This window comes from Silene latifolia, chromosome 8, assembly GCF_048544455.1.
Source record: "Silene latifolia isolate original U9 population chromosome 8, ASM4854445v1, whole genome shotgun sequence".
NCBI lineage: Eukaryota > Viridiplantae > Streptophyta > Magnoliopsida > Caryophyllales > Caryophyllaceae > Silene > Silene latifolia.
Window position 1 is genome coordinate 89,750,789 of NC_133533.1, and position 16,176 is coordinate 89,766,964.

At 39.6% G+C, this 16,176-nt stretch overlaps 1 protein-coding gene across 1 annotated transcript; it reads right to left on the reverse strand.

Moving 5' to 3' along the window:
* Positions 1-605: 605 nt before the first annotated feature.
* On the reverse strand, positions 606-1,133 carry LOC141595484 (uncharacterized). The gene has a single exon (XM_074415452.1). It carries the CDS (start codon positions 1,131-1,133, stop codon positions 606-608), a length of 528 nt encoding a protein of 175 aa, XP_074271553.1.
* Positions 1,134-16,176: the final 15,043 nt, after the last annotated feature.

The following is a 16,176-nucleotide window of genomic DNA, read 5'->3' on the forward strand; positions in this document are numbered from 1 at the left end:
GTGAGCCGGCTGCCGGCCTACCGGCATAACACTCCTCCACTCAATTACTCAACTTCCTCAAATCTTGATGTGTGTCATGCCGGTGGGCCGGCTGCCGGCCTGCCGGTAGAACACACTATCTTATCAGCAATCTTCATTTTTCCAAGTGTGAATCAAAACCAATGTGCTCCCTACCGGTGAGCCGGCTGCCAGCCTACCGGCAGAACACATCCCCACTTCAATTTCTCCAAAAATAATTTGGGTCATTACAGGTAGGGGCACCGGCTGCCGGCCTACTGACAGAGCACCAATTTCAGCCTAAATACATCAACTTTCTTCAACTTGTTCAATTTTTCACTAACTCAAAAATCGAGACTTTTCGTTTGACCTTGGAACTAGTGTTTTCCACAATTAAGCCGACGCATCATGTCGGGATTTCGGGCCAAACGAAATTAAGACTTGTTTTCCTCAAAAGTGATCTCCGTCACCAATCCAAAGTCGACAAGATGTGTTTCCAAATCCCTCATTATCTACCTAAAATGCATGCTATTTACAAATTTCATGGGTTGCCTCCCATGTAGCGCCCTTGTTTTATGTCGTAGGCTCGACCAAGTCATGAATTACAATCAAGGATGGAGAAGATAAGTATCAATGGAGCTTATGTTCTTTAAGATGGGAGCTCCGACAATGTAGTGCTTTAGCCGTTGTCCATTTACTTTGAAAGCTTGGTCTCCATCGGATACTTCATCCGACCCATAGGGAAAAACTCGGACCACGGTGAAAGGCCCCGACCACTTTGACTTTAGTTTCCCCGAAAATAGCTTGAACCTTGAGTTAAAGAGGTGAACCAAGTCTCCCACCTTGAATTCCCTCCTTAAAATAGCCTTGTCATGGAACTTCTTCGTTCTTTCCTTGTATATCCTTGAACTCTCATATGCATTGAGGCGAATGTTTTCCAACTCATTCATGTCAAGAAGCCTTTTCTCTCCCGCTTTCTTCAAGTCATAATTCAAGAATTTTACCGCCCAAAAGGCGCGGTGCTCCAATTCAACGGGGAGATGACACGGCTTACCGTATACCAACCTAAAAGGCAAAGTGCCAATAGGAGTTTTGTAGGCGGTACAGTACGCCCATAGAGCATCATCTAGCTTCATTGACCAATCCTTTCGTGATCTTGCCACTGTTTTCTCAAGAATGGACTTAATTTCCCGGTTAGAGACCTCGGCTTGCCCATTTGCTTAGGGGTGATAAGCAAGACTTCTTCTATGTTGAATCCCATGTTTCTTGAGCAAAGCTTCAAAGGTCTTCTCATGAAAATGCAAACCTCTATCACTTATGAGCACCCTTGGCACTCCAAATCTTGGGAAAATCGTATTCTTCAAGAATTTGCCAACCGACTTGGCATCACATGTCTTGGTAGGGATCGCCTCTACCCACTTACTCACATAGTCCACCGCCACTAGTATATACTCGTACCCATAGGAGGAAGGATATGGGTCTTGGTAATCAAACCCCCATACATCAAACAATTCAACCACTAGTATGTAGTTCATGGGCATCTCATTCCTCCTTGAAAAATTACCACTTCGTTGGCATTTGTCACATCCCTTGATATAGCTTGTCACATCATGAAATAGGGTAGGCTAATAGAAACCGCATTGGAGCACCCTTGCGGCGGTTTTTCTTGAACTTCCATGCCCTCCACTTGGCATGTCATGGCAATGAGAGATTATCGGCTTCACCTCTTCACTTGGAATGCACTTTCTAATTATCCCATCTGCACAAGATTTGTAAAGGCATGGTTCCTCCCAAAAATATTGCTTAAGATCATGAAAGAATTTCTTCCTCTTATGGGAGTCGTAGTCATGTGGGATGACCCCGGATACCAAGTAGTTGACATAATCTGCGTACCAAGGGACATCCATTAGAGCAAGCACGAACAATTGATCATCCGGCAAGGAGTCATCAATTGGGAGCCCATCCTTTACATTTTCATGGAATAGTCGAGAGAGATGGTCGGCTACTACATTCTCCACACCTTTCTTGTCTCTTGTTTCAATATCAAACTCTTGAAGCAAAATTATCCATCGGATCAAGCGTGGTTTTGATTCCTTCTTGATTAGCAAGTGCCTCAACGCCGTATGATCGGTATGTACTATTACTTTAGAGCCTACCAAGTAAGAACGGAACTTGTTCATAGCATAGATGACCGCCAAAAGCTCCTTTTTGGTGGTTGTGTAGTTTGCTTGAGCTTCATCCAAGGTTTTGCTTGCATAATATATGGCATGAAGTTTGCCATTCTTTCTTTGTCCAAGCACCGCTCCCACCGCTATATCACTAGCATCGCACATCAACTCAAAAGGTTCTCCCCAAGTGGGAGGTTGCATAATTGGAGCGGTGATGAGAGCTTCTTTCAACCTATTAAAAGCATTCAATCATTCATTAGTAAATTCAAAGGGCACATCCTTGCCAAGTAACAATGTTAAGGGTCGGGCAATCAAAGAAAAATCCTTGATGAATCTCCGGTAGAAACCGGCATGCCCAAGAAAACTTCTAACTCCTTTGACATTTGTTGGAGGGGGTAAAGTTTTAATCACTTCAATCTTGGCTTGATCCACTTCTAAGCCTCTACTTGACACAACATGACCCAAAATAACCCCGGATGTCACCATAAAGTGACATTTCTCCCAATTCAAGACTAGACCGGTTTCTTGACGCCTTTTCAAGACCTTACTCAAATTAGCTAAACATCCATCAAATGAGGTGCCTACGATGGAAAAATCGTCCATAAACACCTCCATTATATCCTCAACATATTCGAAAAATATAGCTAGCATACATCTTTGAAATGTGGCCGGCGCATTGCATAGCCCAAAGGGCATGCGCCTATAAGAAAAGGTGCCAAACGGGCACGTGAAAGTGGTCTTTTCTTGATCATTAGGGTGAATCGGGATTTGGAAAAACCCCGAAAACCCATCTAGGTAGCAAAAATGAGAGTGTTGGGCAAGTCTTTCCAACATTTGATCAAGGAAAGGAAGGGGGAAATGGTCTTTCTTAGTCGCCTTGTTAAGGCATCTATAGTCTATACACATTCTCCACCCGGTTGTGATTCTTGTTGGGATAAGCTCATTCTTGTCATTGGTTACTACCGTAACCCCGCCCTTTTTTGGCACAACAAGCACCAGGCTCACCCATGCACTATCGGAGATAGGGTAAATGATACTTGCATCATAGAGCTTCAACACCTCCTTCCTTACCACTTCTTTTATTGCGGGGTTAAGGCGGCGTTGAGGCTCAATGGAAGATGCACCTTCATCCTCCAAGTGAATGCGGTGAGTGCAAAAGGAAGGGCTAATCCCCTTGATATCATCAATTGAGTACCCAATGACATCCTTAAATTTTCTCACAACATCAAGTAGCTTTTGAAGGTCGGTGTCATTGAGTGCACTATTAACAATAATAGGGTAAGTGTCATTAGGCCCAAGGAAAGCATGTTTAAGAGTAGAGGGAAGAGGTTTCAACTCCACTTGAGAAGGCGTGGATCTCTCCTCTTTTTTACCATCCCTTCTCAAGCTCTCAAATTCTTTATCCGGGTCTTCTTCAATTGTTGCTTCCATGGCCAAAGCATACTCCCGGTGTTCCTTGCAATCTTTTACCTTGCCTTCAAGGAATCCTTGCAAACCCTTGTCCTCATCAAATTTCTTCATGTCGACACATTCCTCTACCATGTCAATCATATAACAAGACTTTTCTTCGGAAGGCTCCTTCATAGCCTTGTTCAAGGAGAATTCTACCTTTTCTTCACCAACTTGAAGAGAAAGCTTCCCATTTTTTACATCAATCATGGCACCCCCCGTGGTAAGGCAAGGGCGCCCCAATATGATGGGAATATTTGAGTCCTCGGGAATATCCATTACATAGAAGTCACAAGGGAATTTGAAGAGTCTATCGATCCAAAATACTCAAGAGGGGGGGTGAAATGAGGATTTAAAACTTTTAAAGCTTTTTTGATTGTATGAATATAATTGATTATTTAAAGTTTATTGATTAAACTTTAAACAATCAACTAATAACAAGCAAGAACAGAATAAACAAACGAATGAAAGAGAGGAGACACACGATTTTTGAAGTGGTTCAGTTTCACAAATCGAAACCTACGTCCACTCTTCTCGATTAAAAATTTAGTACCTTTCTACGGATTACAAATTTACTAACCCAACTCGTACAACTAACTCTAGCTGTAACTCAATGAGTACCGTTAAATACTCAAGTGACTAACTTACGCTAATAAGAAAGCACTAATGATTCTACTAAAAGTTCACGTTAATGAACAAGTAAGAAATCAAATAAGCACTATTATCATATAACGATAACTTAACAAATGAATATACGAGTTTAAAACACACGACCTTTCAAAAATAGCAAAACGTTTTTCTACTTGAAATACACGGTTTTGCTTGGTAAAAATAAAATCAATTTTAATGCTTAAGGTCTCTCTCTTAAATGTTGTAAAGATCAAGGTATTTATAGGGAGGAAAGAATAAGGCAACTCGGTTTTTAGAAACCCTAATGGCCGAAAATAGGAGATATGTTAACAAATCATATCTTCTATTATTTCTTTCCTAAAAGCCTAAAAGATAATAAAAAATATTCCAAAAGATAGAATATAAGTTGTTCAATTAATATCTTTACTATAAATTCTAAGATATGATAAGATTTTATTTAACAAGAATATCTTTTATCCTAAACAAATATATTAAGTAAGATATGCAAGATATGTAAAGATATTCCGTACAGAATAAAATCTTTACCAAATATACCTTAGGTTACACGAGATGTCACGGCTCATATGCCTCGTGACTCGTGCAAACCCTAGCTCAATATATGGGTTAGAATTTAGGTTTTAAGAGTAGCTTTGTTGAAACCCTAATTAGTAGCATGGTCCAACTCATAAGTTGACCCAAAACGACTACTAGTCAATGTTCAACATAAAACCGAACTCCGCACTAAACCGGGCTTAACTAAATAAATACTCTTACCAAAACATTTAAAATAAACTAAACAATTTTCAAAACAAATTTGAAACATTATATGTCGTGTATAATAAACTCAGCATCTCAATGTTATAGTAGGAGAGCTATAACATTGAGCTCTTTTACTAGTAATGTTATAGCAGCAAAGCTATAACTTTACCAACTTAAGAAATTCATTCGTAGTTACCATTACAAGACAATCACCTACACTATTCTAATCTTCATAGGAGATCTTCGAGTATAGGCTACTTCATCATCCAAGCTTGATTAATCTTTAGACGGACTTCGTCTTCACATAAATCTTGAATGAATCTTCACATCGTTTGATCTTAAATTGAGGCTTGACTATTGTATACTTCCATCACAATTTCCTTTGTTGCGTGTATTAGATATGTCTAATCTAAAAGACTTAGACAAACGATTACGCGCAACGAGTATATAAATTATAAAGCACCTTGACATCATCAAAACATAAACATGTATACTATATGGTTCAACAAATTCCCCCTTTTTGATAATGGCAAGCCTCCTAATTTTGTGACTAAGTAAAGAGTTCCCCCTCAATATAATACCGTCTTCTTAATAATAAAGATCAACGCAAGATCAAGACGATTAATATAAAACCGAAACTTTAAGGACTTTAAGAGACAATTGGTCTTGACAAGGAGCAAGCTTAGGTAGATGCTTACCATAGACGTGCTTTCCCCCTCTTGACATCATCGAAAAGTTAAGAACAAAACTAAAATGACTAGAATAATATAAGACGAGACAAGAGATAAAACGTTATAGAAGAAATAAACCACGCATAACCATAAGCATCTAGAGGATTAATCATCATACAAACTTTAAGAAAACATGTTAGTGCCAATGGGCCGAATGAACACATGTTTAAAGAGATACTTGGGCCATAATCCACAAGTATATGCCAAAATGGGCTGAATTTAAGTTTGCAAAACACACCACTAGAATAAGAAAAAGAAAGCTAAAAATAGAAAGAGCTAATTATGGTAAAGAGAGGGAGGGTCAAATGTTGCGGGTTTTGTATGGGTTCACGTAGTCGGGTCGAGTACGATGCTCCAAGGCATCAAGACGATCAAATGAGCTCCGCACAAGTTGGGAAAGATTTTGAAGACTTCGTTCAAACTTGAGTACCTTCAAGGACAAAGCTTTAGTCGCCTCCAATGTGAGTGATTGATCGTTTGCCATAGCTTTTCCGTGCATAACCAAAGCACCGCCTTGACTCGTGAGAAAGGTAAGACGATCTCCATGTGGGAACACTTCCCCACGGATGGCCTTCAATTCCCTCTCAAATCCCATTAACCTCTTATCCACCTCACCCATCCACGCATAAACCCGGGAAGCATCCAAACCCGACTCCAAAGACCATGATGGTCCAACTTGCGATAAGACCGTAGCCAAGTTAGTGGATTGCTCCTCAAACTTCTCCATTAAAGTAGTCATAAAACTTTCCAATTTTGCCTCTATTGCCCCCAAACCCGAGTCACTCGGAACCTTCTCAACATCCTTGACAAGTAACAACTCGGGTCCATCAACCACAAGACCCATAAGCTTAATCAAGTGATCACACATACAATCCTTTGCACTTACGCCGTAGCTATCCCGTCCCACCACTTGTTTCATTTCTAACAACCGAGACACCCACGACCCATATGGAAGATCGATTGTTGTACTAAATTTCTCCTTGGTAACCGTGAGACTCGTTTGGACTATACGATGTAAAACAATACTTGATAAATTCACTTTTTGTCCCTCCAACCACGAGTAGATAATAATAGCCTCATAACTCGAAACCTTGTCTCGTCCTCCCCTTCTCGGCACAACCGTGTTCCAAAGAAAGTTTAAGAGGAACTTAATTTTTGCCGAGAGAGGACGAACAACAATGTTCCCACCGTCCGTCTCAACTTCCTCAAAATAATTTTTAACCAACATCTCCTTTTCACTAACAACATTGGACCATTCAAGACTCGGATTAATTTCAATTCCGTCATCGGGAACCGACAGAGCAAAAATCCGAAACAGAGACCGTCATATCAATACCATTAACCAACGCATGCAAGACCCCTTTCTTAACCGACACACTAGCAAAGAATTGAACAACTTCAACCGGATAAATTGGACCCGAAAATTGACTAATGTGACTCCACCCTTGAAAATCAAGAAAATCGATAAAAAACGTAAGGGCGGGAATATTAACCAACTAAGATTTGGGATAATACCTTCCTCCATGCATAGAATACTTCAAGACACGAGAAACAAGGATGCTTTCGTCATGAGTCAAAAGGTTGGCTTATCAATTTACAGATAATTGAGTCTTGGAATCATTTATATAATTCTTGAGGGAGGTCAATTGTATAAATGCTTGATTCTTCGCTTATAACAGTTTTGCATTAAGACTTAAATCATAACGATGCATATGCTTATCATTTTTATTCTTCTTCTCACAGTGTAGAATACGTTTATTTCGATAATACTGTTACAACAAATGGCTGGAAATAACGAAATCCCAATGCCAAGTGCCACACTTGGACGCGAGTCCTGGCTTAAAGTATTCATGGACAACATGAATCAGTTCACACGACGGAAGAATGATGGGTCCAACTTTGCGGACTGGGAGGCAGCACTACGGAATGCTGCCATTGCTGACGGTAAGCTCAAGTATTTTACTGAGCCAATACCGGTAACCCAGGCCCCAATGCAGGAGTTAACGACTCACTTGCTCATAGTGATTTTGTCAGGGAAGCCGGTGCGATAAAGAACGTGCTCATCTTTGCAATGGAAACCAATTTGCAGAGACGCTTCATTGCCCAAGGTGCAAACAAGATTTTCACCACGCTCACTAACGAGTTCTCAAAAGCACCGAGAATCGTTACATAGGAGCATACCTGTCGCTTCTTTGATGCGAAACTCCAGAAGGGCCAACCGGTTAGCCCACACATTCTTAACATGATTGAGAATGTCGAGAAATTGGAGGCACTTGATTGCAAAATCAGTGAGAGCATAGTCATTGATTGTATGCTTCACTCACTTCATGATGGTTTTGCCCTTTTCAGGGCAAATTACTACATGAATGACTTGAAGAAAAGTCCTCATGAGCTACACTCACTTCTCGTACAGACCGAGAAGGATATGAAATTGAGTGGGAGCATGAAGCAGGATGTTCTCATGATTTCCAACAAGAATAAAGGTAAGGGCAAAGCTCCAGGCGACCTAACTGTAGGTAAGCCAAAGTTCAAGAAGCCAGGAAACGGTAAGAGTGGGCCTGGTGAGACTAGTGGCTCACAGGGCAAGGCAAAGAGCAATGGCGGTGACATTGAGTGCCACCATTGTCACAATACTGGACATTGGAGGAGGAACTGTCCCGTGTACCGTGAGGACATAAAAGCAGGCCGCGTCGTTTCTGTTGGTATGTCATCTTATATTCATATGATTGAGATTAACCATGCAAGTTTCAAAACTTGGGTACTTGATACTAGTTGTGGTTCTCATCTGTGTAATCATTTGCAGGGCCTAAAAAACATCACACCTCTCGGAAAGGGTGATGTGGACCTGCGAGTCGGGAATGGAGCTAGAGTTGCTGCAGTCTCGAAGGGAACATACGTAATCCAACTCCCTAGTGGTTTTAAGTTATTTTTATATAACTGTTACTATGTACCCAGTTTGTCTAAGAACATTATTTCTGTTTCCGTCCTTGATAAAGACGGTTTCTCATTTTCAATAAAGGATAATAGCTGTATTTTATCTTTCAATGAAATGATTTATGGCAAAGCAGTTTCCATGAATGGAATTTACATCTTAGATCAACCCACGGATATATTACAGATGAATAATAAGAAATTAAAGGTTGGTGACAAAGATCAAACCTATTTATGGCTTCGTCGAATGGGACACATAAATGAGAAACGTGTAAAGAAACTCGTCGATAATGGGACTATTCCCGCATTCGATTTTTCTACATTTGGCACGTGTGAATCATGTCTCATTGGCAAAATGACTCGAATTTCCTTCAAAGGTGTTGGAATGCGCGCTAGTGACCTATTAGGACTCATACATACAGACGTATGTGGACCTATGTCAATTACCGCTAGAGATGGCTATAGATATTTTATCACTTTCACGGACGATTTGAGTAGATACGGATATGTCTACTTAATGAAGCATAAAAGTGAGTCCTTTGAGAAATGCAAGGAATACCAGAACAAGGTTGAGAACCAACTGGGAAGAAAGGTTAAAGAACTCCGTTCAGATCGGGGTGGTGAATATCTTTCAAATGAGTTTGATCAACACCTTAAAGACCGTGGAATCGTTTTACAGTTAACTCCACCTGGAACACCTCAATTAAATGGTGTGTCCGAACGGAGAAATCGAACATTACTTGATATGGTTCGATCCATGATGAGTCACACGGTAGTACCTGATTCATTATGGGGTTTTGCTCTTTTGTCAGCTGCTCTTATACTTAACCGAAGTCCGACTAAAGCTGTCGACAAGACTCCATATGAAATGTGGAAGGGAACGGTCCCTGACTTGTCCTTTATTCGGGTTTGGGGCTGCGAGGCTTATGTCAAGTGGAGACACGAGGATAAGATCGGCCCGCGATCGGTCAAGACATACTTTATTAGTTATCCAAAAGGAACGTTTGGTCATTACTTCTATTCGCCTACCGAACAACGAGTTTTTGTTGCGACTAGTGAGACGTTCTTAGAGAAAGAATTTCTCGAGAACAAGACAAGTAATAGAACCTTCGAGCTGTCGGAGATTTAAGAACCAACAACCGAGGAACAGATGGAGGAAGTTGTTCCTCCAACTGATGATACGGTTAATATTCCTCAGGAACCTAGGAGGTTGGGTAGAGACTCTAATCCTCCGGACAGATACATTGGTATGGTCAAGAAGAGTGACGTTTTACTCCTAGAGAGTAATGAACCCGCTACCTATAAAGGTGCCATGACCTGTTCCGACTCAAAGCTATGGCTTGAAGCCATGCAATCCGAGATGGACTCCATGTATGAGAATGACGTATAGGATCTAGTTGATTTACCTGTAAAGGTAAAACCTCTACAGTGCAAATGGCTTTACAAAATAAAGCGTTCTGTAGACGGGCAACCAGATACCTATAAGGCACGATTAGTGGCAAAAGGTTTCACTCAAGTGCACGGATTGCATTATGATGAAATTTTTGCACCCGTAGTTATGCTGCGTTCCATTCGGATTATCTTAGCGATTGCCGCTTTTCATGACTATGAAATTTGGCAAATGGATGTGAAAACCGCCTTCTTAAACGGTTATTTGGAGGAGGAGTTGTACATGGTGCAACCCGAAGGTTTCATAGATCCTGAAAATCCTAAGAAAGTATGCAAGCTTAAGCGTTCCATTTATGGACTTAAGCAAGCTTCTCGGAGTTGGAATCATCGTTTCGACCAGGTGATAAAAGAGTATGGTTTCACTCGATCGGTCGAGGAACCATGCTTATATATCAAGTCGAGTGGGAGCAAGATTGTATTCTTTATATTGTATGTCGATGACATACTCTTGATTGGGAATGACATTCCTCTCTTATCTTCGGTTAAAGGATGGTTGAAGAACCATTTCCAGATGAAATATCTGGGTGAGGCACAACGCATATTAGGAATCCGTATCTATCAAGATAGATCACGACGGACGTTATCATTGAGTCAGGAGTGTTATTTGGATAAGATTCTTGAAAGGTTCAGCATGACCAACTCCAAGAAGGGGAACCTTCCAATGACGTCTGGGATGCAGTTGAGCAAGTCTCAGTCACCCACGACGCCTGAAGGGATTGAGCGCATGAGTCGTGTTCCTTATGCATCTGCAATAGGATCAATCATGTATGCCATGATATGCACACGTCCAGACGTGGCATATGCATTGAGTATGACGAGTCGGTACCAAAAGAATCCAGGTGAAACACACTGGATAGCTGTTAAAAACATCCTTAAGTACCTACGGAGGACTAAGGATAGGGTATTGACTTATGGAAGAGATACTAAGCTATGCGCAATCGTTCTGTGAGATGCTAGCTTCCAAACGGATCGAGATGATTCAAAATCTCAGTCCGGGTTCGTCTTCACTCTTAATGGTGCTGCGGTCAGCTGGAAGAGTTCCAAACAGGATGTTGTAGCAGATTCTACCACTGAATCCGAGTACTATGCCGCTTCGGAAGCAGCAAAGGAAGCTATATGGATGCGCCAATTCTTACAAGGACTTACCATAGTTCCTAGTTCGAATGACCCGATCACCATCTATTCTGACAATAGAGGTGCCATCTTCCAGGCTAAGGAGCCTAAGTCTAGCAACAAGTCTAGACATGTACATCGGAAGGCTCACCTAATCCGTGATTACGTGGAGCAAGAAGAGATAGTGATTGACAAGATAGCTTCGGATGACAACATCGCGGATCCTCTCACTAAACCATTGAATTATGATAAACATGAAGGGTACGTTATTTCCATAGGAATTAAACGTGTTCCTGAGTTGTAGTAGTTGATTATGGATTTGATACATTATCTTTTTCATATACTCTTTATAACTTCATCGTTTAATATAATATTTTGTTTTTCATGTGGATTGTACTGACAACATTGAACGCCACAAAGTGAACTGAATTACATTATATTTGTTTTGGTCCGTAATCGCCTATATGAGCTGATAACTCTGGCTATTATATTGTGCAGTCGATTGATGGTGGGTTCAACGAGCCATAAGTCAATCAGTTGGCTGATCGATCACAAATACGGGTTATAACGAAACCTCGTAGGATAATTTTTGTGACAACGTAATGGAGTCCTAAATGTTTAAAAACATTCGGTGCCAGGTCGTGGATAGGACGTCCATTGTGTTCCTAGAGTCGATTCTTTTGACTATCGACTGTCTCTTGAGATTAAGGGAGTTTTTGGGTGACTTTGGTTTCTTTCTCATGGTCTGCCGTAACTGGAGACTAAGTAGATTTTTTCTGGGTCATTTCATACTGTGCTTACATATGCAGGATTCGAGTTGAGGAAAATATCCACCCTTTATCAGGTTTAGTTATTTCTCAGGGCCACTCGAGGAGTTGTAACTGAAATGCATTGCCATGCTCGAATGATGATTCGTTTATCGCTTAAGTTACTCTCCGATCGGGAAACCACTCTTGATATTGATCACTTGTAAAATACGACCTTTGTGAATACGGATTTTGCAAATTGTTTTACATTGAGTGGGAGAAATTTTAGGATATGAGAATCGCTTATCGCACATACACTTGTGAGGACAAGTGGGAGTTTGTTAGAGCTTGTGTCCTCCACAAATTAGTGTGATAACATTTATAAATCTCTTATAGGTTCACAAGGGTATACTTCGTATTTTATCAGTTGATTAACGATTACCTAATAACGGTTGGCTTGCTAGAAAGTTTGACGTTATTATCATACTGATGGCGGTGATCAACTGGTCCCTAAAAGTCACACCTAAAGGATGTGTTTGAGAGATGTGATTATGGAAATGTAATCACATTGATGCCTTATATGACTAAAAGGTTAGTTCATGTAATTGACTAAACAGTTAGTCAATGTGTTGATGAGACGATTATTTAATCTAATTAAATAATATTAGCTGAGACGAATTAACTGTCAATTCACAAATTGAATATAAAAAGTTATATTTAATTAATGTATATAATGTTAGCTTGGACGAATTAATATGTTAATTCGTAATTAAATGTAATCGGTTATATTTAATAAGCAAATTATAAATATGCGATATTTATAGTTAATGTATATATTATACAATATTGTCATAATATATGTTGACAGACTGGTATTGATAAATCGACTGCAAGCTGTTATAAGTGGACTTATTAATACGTGTCGATATATATGACAATTTATAAATAATACACATAATATACAATTAAACAACAACCAAAAATAAGAAGATTATATCCTCATTTTTGGTGGTTGGTGATTTCGGTCAAAACCGAATTAGAGGAAAAGAAAGGAAAAAAATATCTTCCTAATTTTTCACTCCCATTTCGGTTATAATAGGGATTGAAGGAGATCATTTTTGTCTAACTCTCTTTAACCTAATTTTGACCTAGCTTTCTCTCATCAAAACAAAACACAAAAACCTAAATATTAATCAGTTAATTTAGGGTTCTCATTCTAGCAATTTGAGAGGCATTTCTCGGAGCATCTTGGGTGCAACGATTAGGCGAATATCATTGCGATATTGTTCTTAGGCCGATTTTGCTAGGACCGAAGGTTGATTTCTTAATCTCTTTATTTTGTTTATGCTTTTTCTTTTATGACTAGTATTCATCATCATAATTTCGTTATAATCCGTATAATCTTAAAGGAAGTATACCGATATTTCTTACACCCTTATGATTAGTTACTCTATATACTAAATCTTTTCGAACCCAAACTTGTCTAATAACCGTTTTTCTAACCCTTGGTTTATTTAGCTTGGGAGGAATTCTAGGTTTAGGGTTTTCTCTCGGTCTAGGAATTTCTCTAGGTCTTTCATGACTATTTACCTTGTGAACTGGTTTACTAGGTTTAGGTCGACAAGAATTTTGTGAAGTGCTAGGTTTCTTGGTGTAGTCAAAGGCCATGTCATAGAACCAACAGAATTTATTGTTCCTTTCTTCGTTAGGTTCATTTATGGGGGTTTCATCATCCTCGGCAACTTTGTCAACAGTTTTGGCATGGTCGGCATTTTTTCGTATATCATGAGCCTTTTTGACACAATTTTTTTGGATGTGACCCGTATGATCACAGTAATTGCAAATCAGATATTCAGGAAGATCAGCATACTTCCTTTTTCTGAAATCAAAATCCGAAGGTGTTGATTTGTATTTAGCGTGATCTCTACGGCTGTAGCACTCATGTCATAAACCCATCTTCATATTATTATCAGATTGTTCGGTTAGGAAGTTTAGGACTTTTGCTACCCTCCCACTTATCATGGACTTTCCTAGCATGTAAGAGTAGATCCTTTAGGGTTTTAATCTCTTCTTGACATTTCGTGTGATCTACATCATTATCCTTCTTAAAGTTATCACGAAAGTCTTGGAATCGTTTGTTAAGAATAAATACAACGTCGGAGTGTTGTTTCTTAACATTGATTATGTCGGTCTTAGATTCCTTTAATTGCTTTGAGAGGGAATCTATCTCTTTATTTTGGTCTAAGCTCACTGCTTCATCAAATGTGACCCTAGTTTCCAAAAGTTCTTTGGCTTTTCTAAGTTCTAAAGTTATAGCTTCATTAGCTATAACTTTGTCTTGAAGATGCTTGATATTAAGCTTTAGGTCTGAAGTTATAGCTTCATTAGCTATAACTTTGGACTCTAATTCCTTTTTTTCAGCCATAGTAGAATCTAACGTTGTTGCTTTCTCAGCTATAACCTTAGATTTTAACTTCTTAGCTTTGGCCTTTAGAGTATGATTCTCTTCTGCAATTTTGAGAATCTGTTCCTTTAGATCTTTTAGCTCTAAGTCCTGTTCGTGACACTTATCGAGAGATTGTTCAAAGAATTCAATTAAAGCACTTTTAGACAATTTCTTAACGCGTTTTTTAAGCTCAAGATAACTTACCTCTTCATCGTCATCTTCGTCTGATTCTCCGAGAAAGCAATAGTTTGAGTGAGAGTTTGTGCTTTCATCATCACTGTTGGAGATTAGGTCAAGACTAACACTGCTGAGACAAAGGTTGGCTACTTCGTCGTCTTCAGATCCCTCGTCATCTTCTTAGTCAAGGTCTCCCCAACACGAAGCCATCATTACCTGTTTGAATTCTCTCTTTGTCTTCTCGCGTTTTGTCTTGTCCTTGATCTTCTCCCATGTTGGACAATCCTTGATCATGTGATCAGATTCTCCACACTTGAAGCAACCTCTGTTAGCGAAAGATGACTTTGATTCTGTAACCTTTTCGTTGGACGATTTGTTGTTGTTATTGTAGGATGATTTTGTTTGTTTGTTTCGAAAGATCTTATTTTTGAAACGGCGTGCAAACTAAACAGTTTCATCCTCTAGTTCAGAGTCAACTTCTTCGCTCTTTAAGGCCATACTCTTATTTCAGCTTGGTTCAGCGTCATCTTTATTAAGAGTAATTTCATGGGCCATGAGAGCACCAATGAGTTCTTGATAGGATAGGTTTTCAAGATCTCGTGATTCCTCCATTGCAGTGACTTTGGCACGCCATTTCTTAGTCAGGCTCCTAAGAACCTTTCTAGCAATGTCCTCAGTACTGAACTTCCTTCCTAGGTTTTTCAGTTCATTTATGATGCTTGAAAACCTTGCGGACATACTATCCAAGGACTCGTTAGGCTCCATAATGAATAGCTCATATTTTTGCATTAGCAAATCTATTCGGTGCTTCCTAACAATGGAAGTACCTTCCTAATCTAATTCAAGCCCATCCCATATCTCCTTGGCCATAGAGCACGAAGAAAACCGATCAAATTCGGTAAAAGTCATTCTGTTTTGCAGGCGACTTATTTCTTTGGAGTTCTTTTCGGCCTTCTTGTAGTCGGCCTCGACATAGTCCTCTTCTTTCTTTTCATAGGTAGTGCCTTCCTCGGATGCTACAAGAATTTTGTGCGGTCCGTTTTGGATAATCCTCCAGCACTCCCAATCGTGACCTTTCGCATAGTGAGTCATCATGTTTTTCCACAATCCATAATTCTTCCCATCAAAGACGGGACACTTGAAATATTTGGAATCCATTTATCACGTGATAGGCAGCGGAATATAAAACGATAAGATAAATAAAAACAAGATAGATCAGCCTCTTTGCGGTTAGGCAATCAAGAGCACGGGGCTCTGATACCAATTGAAGAGTCTATCGATCCAAAATACTCAAGAGAGGGGGGGTGAATTGAGGATTTAAAAATTTTAAAGCTTTTTTGATTGTATGAATATAATTGATTATTCAAAGTTTATTGATTAAAGTTTAACCAATCAACTAATAACAAGCAAGAACAGAATAAACAAACGAATGAAAGAGAGGAGACACACGATTTTTGAAGTGGTTCAGTTTCACAAATCGAAACCTACGTCCACTATTCTCGATTAATAAATTTAGTACCTTTCTACGGATTACAAATTTACTAACCCAACTCGTACAACTAACTCTAGCTGTAACTCAA